At 44.1% G+C, this 11,266-nt stretch overlaps 1 protein-coding gene across 1 annotated transcript in view; it reads right to left on the bottom strand.

Annotated features, from left to right (window-relative positions):
* Positions 1-11,266, bottom strand: part of SIM2 (single-minded family bHLH transcription factor 2) — a 54,014-nt gene that overhangs the window by 26,922 nt on the left and 15,826 nt on the right. The window contains exon 4 of the mRNA XM_008635288.2: positions 9,793-9,901. Coding sequence (XP_008633510.1) covers positions 9,793-9,901 — 109 coding nt within the window. The remainder of the gene's footprint in view (positions 1-9,792; positions 9,902-11,266) is intronic.

Here is an 11,266-nt window from a genome sequence, read left to right as displayed (position 1 = left end):
CAGGAATGACCAAACACCAGCACGGGAGGGACACATCAGGGCACCATCCTGTGCCCTGTGCTCTGGGATGGCCCTGCTGGAGCAGGGAGCTGGCACCAAACCCCTCACATAACGACCTGGATGTGCAAGACTGTGAATTAATATTCATTACAAATTAATATTCATAGTAACTTCACCAGTGTGACCCCCCCAGTATCCTCGAAAGTAGCAGAAATGGGCAGCAAAGCACAAAAAGAACTAAATTAAATTTGCAAGTGTAAAGCTGATTGAATGGGAAAGAGAGTCCTGGAATCCTGCTGGATGCTGTCACATCCATCAGGATAATGCAGAAGTTGAGATATCAAATCCAGGCTGTACCTGATGCAATTAAGACTCTCCACTCTGATGAGGATGATGTAGAAAATGGGGTACTTAGAGGTTTAGCAAACAAAGAGAGAGACACTGAATATTCAAAGAGGAGAAACCACAATTAAGTTTTGAAAAAAATAGAAAAAATAACAACATGCAGCATCTAGACTCAGTTATGAAATTATTGATTTCACTGGGGTTCTTTCAAGCAAATGTGTGAGCCCAGAGAGAATCTTGGGCTGTCAAGAAGGTAAAACAGGTTTGAAACAGAAAGAAATCCAACAAAGTGCTGCCAGTTCTTAAAGGTCAAGAGATCGCTGGGTGTAACCCAGAGACAGGAAAGTCAAGAGAGAAAATAATGAAAAATGAAATGTTATGAATGAATCACAAGACAAGAAACTCTGAAGGAAAATAACCTTCTTAATTGTTAGAGAATATTCAGCTAATAAGTGAAGCTTGGCCACTGTATTTAATTAACCAGGAATGTTAACTATCTAAATGCATCACAGGAACTGATCATTTGATTGAACACCTTTCCTCTGAGTGTTAAGAAATGCGAAAAATTCTGTGTATAAACTATTCTATTCATCATAGAGGAAAGGTGAAACCAACAGGTTGCAGGCATCAGCTGATGAAGGATGAGGAACGAAATGATACTGGGGAGAGCAGAAAGTCTTACAGAGATACTCCAGCTGGAACTGGGTGATTCTTGTAGGTCACTTCCAGCTCAGCTATTCTGTTCTATTCCATTCTGTTCTGTTCAATAATTGTGGATTTCCCATCCCTGGCAGTACCCAAGGCCAGCTTGGATGGGGCTTGGAGCAGCCTGGCACAGTGGAAGGTGTCCCTGCCCATGGCAGGGGTGGCACTGGATGGGCTTTAAGGTCCTTCCACCTCAGACCATTCCATGACTCTGTGATTCCATGAAGTCAGAGCTCACATCCATGTCCAGGATGTTCATTTCAAATGCACCACTGTTCATTTTTTACCCAAATCCATGTTTCCCTTAGCAAACTCATGGAGGTTTTCCTATTCTAGTAATTACTTCTCTATTGCCTGCTCAGCTTACAGAGCTCCCTCCCTGAACAGATGGAGCTGAGTAGATTCAGTAAAAGCTATAAATGAGGCAGAAATTCAAAGGCTTCATTCAAATCCCAGCCCAAATTTGTCCATACAGAGCTGACATGCAGCGACCTGGGAATGAGAAAACAGAAAATCCTTGCTGGTGTGGACATACAGAAGTTGTATTTCTTTCCTGGAGCACCATTTCTACAAAGTGTCACCTCTCCATTAATCCCTTTCCTTTTATTAGCTTATCCTGCAGCACAGTGTGACTTTAAGGCAAGAATAAACCAGTTTTTTTCTATTTCCCAGATTTGTATTTTCATACTCTCATAAACAGGATCAATTCCATGGTAAAGAAAAGGAGTCTTGATAATTCAGATAAAGAACTAGTGCATTTGTTCACTCCTATTGCACGACTGCCAAGCAGGATTCTCCGAGCATTTCTGGGAAATTATGGTTGGCTTTATGGAAGCCAGGACTGTCCATCCCTAGGGGAGCAACTCTGAAATTCATCTTTGCTTTCCAATCCATCTTTGATCTCTTTTGACAGAAAACAGCCACAGAATCCTGTGGTTGCTCAGTGGATTGAGAAAAAAAAAGATCACCATGAATTTTTTTCCCCACAGCTTCACCTCTCATGCCTTTGTTTTCTCTGAGGTAAAAGCTGCCCTTTTATCTCCCACTTCCAAGTTTTGACATTAGCAAAATATGGCATTGCTCTGTTGCAGAACCACTTTGTAAATGAATATCCCTCAAGCTGCCCATGTGCTGCTTTAGCAGTGGGGCATCTCATCTGTCACTACACAAAAAAATGTGGAGAAGCATTAAAATTGGGAGCTCCTGATGCAGCCGGTGATTTTTGTCTGCTCCGCACGGCAGCTTGAGTGCAAAACCAAATTCCAGCTCAGGTGCAGGGGATGGAAGATGGAAAAGGGAGCGCACTTTTAGAGCAGTGCACTCGTGGCCACCTGATTCCACCTTCCCTCCCGTCCACCTTGTGCCTGCCTCGAGCTCCTGCACCCCTCTGGAGATAAGGCCATGTGTGATAAGCTGTCTCCGTGTCCCTGCAGGGCTGTTCTACCCTGGGAACTCAGATACCACAAATCCATGTCTGGATAACGCCTCACTGCCCATCCCCCAGGCACTCTGCACGTTTTTGTCCCTTTTAGTTGGTTATTTTTGTTGTCTCTGCTCCATTCTGTGAAGTCACACGTGCTCTGCTGCTGTTCTGGTGGGATCTGCAGAGCATCTGGGTCCCACACAGCCCAGGGCTCAGTGAAAGAGCTCGGGAGGACCTTGGCTTGTCTCTCATCAGCACGAGGTTATGGATTTGTGAGAGACAGAATCCTGGAACCCCAGAATGGTTGGGTTGAAAGGACCTTAAAGCCCATCCAGTGCCACCCCTGCCATGGGCACCTTCCACTGTCCCAGGCTGCTCCAAGCCCCAATGTCCAGCCTGGCCTTGGACACTGCCAGGGATCCAGGGGCAGCCCCAGCTGCTCTGGGCACCCTGTGCCAGGGCCTGCCCACCCTCCCAGGGAACAATTCCTGCCCAAGATCCCATCCAGCCCTCCTCCAGCTTAAGGCCATTCCCCTTTATCCTGTCACTCCAGGCCCTCATGAAAAGTCCCTCTCCAGCTCTCTTGGAGCCCCTTTAGGCACTAGAAGATGTTTCTCTTCCCCAGGCTGAACAGGATGTAGGACACCACAACTGCCATCCCTTAATTCTGAACGAGGGTGACACCAAATTCTAAACCAAGAAAGAGGCGTGGGGCTCAGACAGAGGAGATGCCTGCAAAACACTGCTTTAAGCTAATCCTGGAAGGTGGAAACCCACGATTGGCAGAAGGGGCTTGCAAACACCTTGATATTCCCTGGTAAGGCTTTGCTGTGGTAGAAAATCAACTGATTCTGTTGTCAGCCCATCCTGGAGTTCCAAACTTGCACAAACTGCCCCAGTTTCCTCCCCATTTGGGCAGTTTGTTCTATTTCCTGCCTGTGTTCAGAATCCTGGCAGCGCTGCAGTGGGGAAATTGTCTCTATTATCATTCCTATCATACCCAAACTCAGCCATTTACTGACATTTGCCTGAATTTTCCTTAAAGTGCTGTTTCCAAAATTTTGTTAGAGAAGAAACTCCACACAGAACTGGTCAGGAAAGGAAAATAACAGCTTTTACAGCCTGAGACTCTCTGCTTTGGTGTGTTTTACTGTTAATTACCAATGAAAAGAGATGTTTTAATGAGTTGTCAGCAATTTGTCCTCTTTGCCGCTTTTGTACATCAAAATTTCTGATTTTAATTTCGAAATTATCATTTATAAAATTATTATTTCTATGCTTCTCAAGTAACCCTAACAAACAGTGGCAACAGGATTATGATACACCATTACCCCTCAGTAACTTTTCTTCAATAAAATACTTTCAAATTAATGAAAAGTAAAATTCCTCTCAATGTTTGTCTTTTGCACAGGTACCACTAGAAAAAAAATCCTTTAAAACTTGGTGCAACAAACATCTTGCCACATGCAAAATGTTTCTATTCCCTTCTTTAAAGATGAGGTTTCTGCATGTAGGGAAGATGTAGGAAAAGTCTGCACGGAGATTTGCCTCTTGGCTGAGGGAAACAGAGCCCTTAAAGCATCAAGTGGAGTGGAGAAAGCCTGACATAATGTATTCCACATTCCTTGTGCAGCTTCCATCAGGTTGTAACTCATCATTTAAGAATTATCCAGTTGTTAGCAGAAAACTGGGATGGCTACAGGAACTACCACATTTCTCTCCCTGCTCTGGGGAATGTTAATAAACTGCTTTTAGCACGCCACGCCTCGGCGCGTGAGTCAGCAAAATTTGGGAAGCTATGGATGTGTTTTAAAGGTTTCAAATCCCAGGAAAAGCATCTGAAACCAATCAGAGACACACAATGTCTGCCTGCAAACACACACGGAAGAGCAGCATTGATTAATTCCTTGCCCTGCTTAACCTGCAGTGCAAGTATTTTTTATTTTGCTTGTTTTCTTGCTTGCAGCAGCCGCCAGGACAGGAGATGGATGGTTTGGGAAGTGTTGCTGCTCTGCTGCAAGCCTTAAACTCTGTGTTGTGAACTGTGAAAGAAAGATTTCTGCATAAGTAGTTGGTACAGGGAGACAGAGCAGCAACCTAGTTGTTCTGATTGTAACATCATTTGAGGGCTAAGGTCCTGGTTGATCACAGCGTGTTCATCCCAGCTTGTGTTGGTATTCCATGGTTTTCCCTTCAAAGACCCTCCTGCTGGGAGCTGGCTGTGATCAGTAATCCTGGAGTAACCCTCAGCATCCAGACCCTGAACTGCAGCCCCTCTTTCAGCCTCAAAGTGCTCATCCCCCCTGCAGAGGGCACTTGCTGGCACCGAGTCACAAACCCCTGCCAGCCTTGTCCCCTCCCCATGCCAGTACCAAAAAGCCTTGCTGCTGAGCCCTGGCTGCTTAGACTGGCCTGGAGATTTAGATTTAATCTCTGTGTGAGGAGAGGAAAGGGACAAACTCCTCACAGGCCTGCAGGGAGTTCTGGAGCTGCTCTGGGTTGCCAGCTCTGAGCTGGGTCACCTCGCCCCGAGTGCTGGGGGTGTTTTGGGTGCCACGATAGAAGAAAGATCTAAAAGTCTTAGAGAGCACCCAAAGGAGGGACACCGAGATGGGGAAGGGTCTGGAGGGGCCACACAAGGAGAGGGCACTTGGGATGTCCAGCTGGAGCAGGAGAGGCTGAGGGGAGACTCCTCAGGGGCTGCAGCTCCTCAGAGGGACAGGGACAGGACTCAGGGAGCAGCTGGAGCTGGGCCAGGGGAGTTTTAGGGGGATATTTAGGACAAGGTTCTTCCGCCAGAGGCTGCTGGGCACTGCCCAGGCTCCCCAGGGAGGCACGGCCCAATGGGCACGCCCCCGAGGCTGCCAGAGCTCCAGGAGCGTTTGGACAGCGCTGCCAGGGATGCCCAGGCTGGGATTGGTGGGGGGTCTGGGCAGGGCCAGAGGATGGATTTGGATGATCCCTGTGGGTCCCTCCCCACTCAGGATATTCCATGATGAGCCAGAATTTGACAGGACACCACAACCACCACCTGCCAGGTGTCCTGCACTAAGGAGGAGGCCCTGAGTCTCCAGTCAGTCACAAACATAACTTTGCGGGTTTCCAGGACTCAAAAACTGCTGTTATCCCATCCTGGTTTAGGATAGAGGCCCAGGGATCCTGATCTCAGCCTATGCAGCAAACACAGGTGGCACAGGGAGTGTGAAAGTCAGGTTTGAGTCTTCACAGGCACCAAACCAATCCAAAGCACACCGAGGTGCTGCAGAGCAGAAATACTTAAAGCAATACTTGCAGTGAAGTCGTCCGAGATCTGAGCACAGCCAGCACTCACAATTTGGAACAGAGAGCAAAATATTTTCCTCTTTTATTTATTTACCTCCTTCTTATTTTTTCTGCTAACCCACCCCAGCTGAATAGAATGGATTTGTTTTGTTGCTGCAAATTTGACCTGAAGACTCACACAATTGCTGAGGCATTCCCTAATTTTAATGTGTGTGTGAGGGAGATTATTCCTTCTCCCCACCCAAAACACCCTCAGAAAGAGCCCAGCTGTTGGCTTCTCTCATAGCAAGGGATCCGTACCTATTGCTTTACATTTTCTGTGCTGGTCATGCAAGTAAAAAGCAGCTTAAAGACTTTGTAAGTTCAGACTGAAATTCTCCAAAGCCTCCACAGATCATGGGGTTTATGGCTTTCATGGAGTCATGGCCTGGAGACTTAAAATCCAAAGGAGAATTAGATCAGAGGAGTAACTTGGGCGGTTCAGGTCATTAAATATAAATATTAAAAGGCTTTTACTCCTGTGCTGAGCTCAGAAACTTCTCTCTGCCTAAATTCTGTCTTCTACAAAGACAGCCAGCCTTGATCTGGAGACATCAACACTGGAAGAAATCACTGCTTCCCTCGGAATATTTTTCCTGTGGCTAATCAAACTCCCAGTTAAAAACGTGTGCATTATTCTGATTTGAGCTTTTGTGGTTTCAGTGCACAGATGTTGGTCCTTGAAATGGGTTTTCTCTTCTAAATCCATCCTTTAGTCCCCAGTATTTTGTTTCTTTGGAAATCTGTACACATGGTAATCAAGGCACCTCCTGATCTGCTTTCTGATAAAGAGATCCCAGAATCCCAGAATGGTTTGGGGTGGAAGGGACCTTAAAAATCACCTCATTCCACCCCCCTGCCATGGGCAGGGACATTTTCCCTATCCCAGGTTGCTCCAAGCCCCATCCAGCCTGGCCTTGGACACTTCCAGGGATCCAGGGGCAGCCACAGCTTCTCTGGGCACTTCCCTCCCCAAATCTTATTACCTTATTCCCAAATCTTACTACCTTTAATATTGCTACAAAGTCCAAACTTCTGGAATCATGGGATTATTCAAGTATTTCCCCTGTCTTTTAGAAAAACAAGTTATCTACACTCTATGTTTGAAGCTGTGCCTTGTTCTACGTGAAAAATGAGCAAGTCCAGGGCAAACTTAAAAAAATAAAATATAATAATATAAGAAAGTTTATGCTTTATAAATAATATGTCCTCTTTTTTTAAATACCAGGGTGATTTATCTGAAGAAAACAATGTTACAGTGAGGACTGTGTAAAGAAATCCACACCCTGTCTGATGTTATGCAAAGCAATAATTTGCATTTCCCTAAGAAATAAATAAAAAATTTACATCCAAATTTACAAAGACTGTAAAAGAAGAGGTCAAAACCAATCTATGCTCTGGGCTATTTAATACCAGTAACAGAATATCACCAAGCACAGGTATTGTTGACATTTGTGCTTTTATTTCTCTCAAAACAGATCTTAGCCAGCTACAACAGCTCGACTGAAAATGGATGTAAATATCTGAGCTTTAGCTGAAGAAAACATCTTGAGCAAGGCAAGTTCCGTGAGCCAAGCTGGAAGTTTGGGATATAAAAGTTTGTGTCTGCAGTGCAATATTGATTTTACGCCTAAGCAACGCCCCAGATTGGAGAAATCTATAACATAATGAAGTTACCAAAGGAAATTTTTTATTCCACCCAGTGACTTGATGATCCAGATGTGTTTTAAAAGATTAAAAGAGAGAAAATCAACTGAAATGGCAAAAAAAGCTCTTTAAAATAGTCTGGTTTCCTCTTGGTTTTTTTTTGTTTTTTAGTCAAACCACTTCCACCCCACTGCCCTTTAAGTTATTTGTAGAACTCCATGTTTTATTTAAATATTGAAAATATCTACTCAGATACAGACAGAAGTTGCTTCCTTCCTGTCATTTATGAAATAGTTTTTAAGTCTTCACTGGATTAAATAAAAAAACCTGCTTTGATTATTGCAGGCCAGGTGATTTCAGGTTATACCTCAAGATTTTAATGGATAAAACACTACAGGAAAGGGAATTACTGGCACAGGGAAGACAAAAATAAATAAATATTTGTTCATTCTGATCATTTAAAAACTATTGAGCTGTATATTCTGTACATTTAATACACCCACTCCACACAGACACAGAACTGAGATAAACTAAAATGATCCCTAAACAGAACACAGCTGAATTCCTTTATTTATCTCCTCCAAGCCTGGGAATCCCGAGACTATTCTATTACTTCGAGGTTTTTATCAATTCATTTCCTCTGCCACACAAAATTTGATACAAAACACACATAAACAGACCAAAATCTGAAATAATTCTCCTTATTCCTATCCTAAATTTCCTTATCAATGTAGGATGGGGCAGAAAGCTGCAGAGAATGAGGAATTTATCTGGGAAGAACTGGAAGAGCTGTGAGATTATTTGCTTTTGACCCAGAAATTAATCCCAGTCAGATGCTCGTGGCTTTAAATTTGTAAAAATCTCAAATAAGGAATTTAAAAATATTTAAGTTTTGAGAAAAACAGGAGGCTGTTGCCATTGCCAAGCCAGCAGGTATAAAAATATCTCATTACTAATTCTGGATCCCTGCAAAACTGCACAAAAACTCACGGATTTTGCAGAATTATTGAGGCTGGAAGAGACTTTAAAAATTATCCAGTCCCACCATCAAAATCACCCTGAAATCATTTACAGCAGAGGTATCTCCTCTATTTATCAGTAAGGTGGAAAAAGGGAAAAATGTTGGGGTTCAAAAAAAATATCAATTTTTTTTAAAATTCTGACAGAAGAATGAGCAAAGCATGAAATAATCATAGAGAAGAGTCTGAGAAAAATAAGAGTTTGTTTTCCAAGATACCAAGGGAGGGTTTTTTTCCAAGACAACCTGTTTGGGGAGGAAGAAAATAGAAGGAGGCTGAGATAATTCTTCCATTTCCAGCACTTGGAGCAGTCCAGGTGCTCCCAGACACAACATTCCCTGAATTTAGAGGGAGCACAGTTCTGCTCTGATGGAATCACAGAGGCCAGAACCAAGCACAGGCACCAGAACTGCAAAAAAACCCCAAACCTGATCCTAAACAGAATTGCAGCAAGAACCCAAAATTCCTCGTGGTTTTTAGGAGCCTTGAAAGGACTGACAAAAGCTGGCAGGATGGGAGCTCCAGCTGATAAATCAATGATGAATCACAAGTGGAAGCTCCATTGTGCTGGAGCCAGATTAGTTCTGATCTTTTCAAGTTCAAAGGATTGCCCCCGAGGAAACACAAACTACCAGAATGTGAATATTTGTGTTACTGACACAGGAATTGCACCACTGGGGTAACAACTTCACACTCACAGGGTGATGCCAATATTTCTGTGGGTGGCTGAGCACGGCCAGGGTGACAGCAAGGCAAGAGGACATTAATTTCCTCCAAAAAATCACTTTTTCAATGAGATTTTCTAACCCCAAGTCCTTTACCAACCCCATTTCTGCTCTGCCTACAGAGAATATTAGGTCTGTTTTTTTGTCCAAGCTTTGAATTTAACAGTTGTTTTGAAAATATTAAAGATGCCCTTCAATTTCCCAATTACCTGATGTTCTGTTAGTTGTTCTTCCACTCAGGCCATGCAGCTGAGCTGTGCATGGCCAGACCACCACAAGATTTCCACGGCCTCAGCAATGATGACAAAATAAAAGAGATCAAACAGCCACTGGGCTAAAGCTAAAAACCTGTTCAAAGCTTCATGGACTCCATGGGAAGAAAGGTATTCTTGAATTTAGGGTACCTCATGCCCTTTAGTGCAGCACCCCAAAATCCTGGCTCACAGTTTTGAGCTCCTGCTACTCCTCCATTTGAGCTTCAAGCAGGATAAATATGAATTTATGGATTCATGGGATGCTTTGGGTTGCAATTTGTTCCATTTCAGCCTGGGATTGGGGTTTTTTTTCACTTTTTTCACTATATTTTAATGCCAGATCCCACAAATACCTTGCAGGAGGTGAGGATGAAGAGGCTGGTGAGCAGTGAGGACAGCAGTCATCTCATCATGATCCGAGGGGTGGATGTACTCGTAAATGCTGTTTCCAGTGAGCTCCACCTGGGGAAAACATGGAATAAAAGCAGCTGGATCATTTGCTGTCCTCAAACACTCCCTGCAGCTGGGGCACCACGCTCCAGTTCTAAAACACGAGCTGGGTGTATCAAAACCATCTTCCAAATCACAGCCATTAATCCAAATGAATTCTTTCCTCAGCAGTGATTTGTACTAGAGGGGTTTTTGTAGGAATTTCTGGTGTTTCATCAGAGACAGAAGAGCTCCTGTTAGAGCTGGAAATGAAGCGATAAATTAGAGCAGCTGGAGAAATGTTCAATTGCCACAAATGGGGTCAAAAACTCGGAGCTCTATAAATGCCTCTGAAGAAGACAAATATTAAAATAAAAATAATGTTACCTCCAGGTTGCCAGAAACTCTCACCTGCACCCAGCTGGCAGCTGAGCCTTCAGAGCCAAAGCCCTGCTCTCACACAGTTCCTTTGTGTCCTCCCCACCACCAGCAGGGCGAGGGCTCTGAGAGAATCCCAAAAGCAGATTTCCATGGATTCCCAGTGCTCTGAGCAAACCCGCACAGTACAGAGCTGCCCTGAATAGCCGTGCATTCCCTGTTCTCCCCTGAGCTCTGCCTGCGGCAGGATGTATTCCTGCCTTTCCCACTGCTAACAGCAGCGCAAAACAGAAAGAGCCTCGTGCTCCGCGGGTCCCCCGTGCCAGCTCCGCTTGCCACGGCCCAAACCCCCCGACAGAAGTCCCCAGAAAGCTGCAGGGATGGATTGAAGGGGTGAACCACCACTCTGAGCCCGTGCTTGAAATTAGTGTCAGGCTGGCCGATTGTTCTGAGCGGCCTTGGGCCCCCAAGATCAGAGAGAGCTGAGAGGTGAAGTAATTGAAGCCATTCTTCGGAGCCAATCCCGCTGATTTGCTAAGATGTGTGAGTTGCCTTTTCTTTGGAATAAATGAAGTTGTCTGCCCCACAAAGCCATCTTTTTTTTTTTTTTTTTTTCTGAAAATGTTCCTCATCCTTCCATTTTCTGCATTATTCATGGAATGTCCCTTCCCAGGGCTATGCAAACTCCCTCTCTTTTTTTTGCCTAACCATCTCTTCCCCACTGCTCCTTTGCAGCAGCCCCTCCCTGCAAACACAAAAACATCAACAGTGATGTGATATTCTAAACAGACTGAAAATCACTGAGGTAGGAAAAAGAAGTGGGGAAAAAAAAAAAAGAGGAAAAAGGGAAGGAGAGATGGGAAGAGAATAAAAGAAAGAGAGAGGAAAGAAAGAAAGAAAGAAAGAAAGAAAGAAAGAAAGAAAGAAAGAAAGAAAGAAAGAAAGAAAGAAAGAAAGAAAGAAAGAAAGAAAGAAAGAAAGAAAGAAAGAAAGAAAGAAAGAAAGAAAGAAAGAAAGAAA

This window comes from Corvus brachyrhynchos, unplaced genomic scaffold (assembly GCF_000691975.1).
Source record: "Corvus brachyrhynchos isolate BGI_N302 unplaced genomic scaffold, ASM69197v1 scaffold434, whole genome shotgun sequence".
Taxonomy (NCBI): domain Eukaryota; kingdom Metazoa; phylum Chordata; class Aves; order Passeriformes; family Corvidae; genus Corvus; species Corvus brachyrhynchos.
Note: the sequence above shows the minus strand (reverse complement) of the source record. Positions and strands in the feature narration are given on the sequence as shown.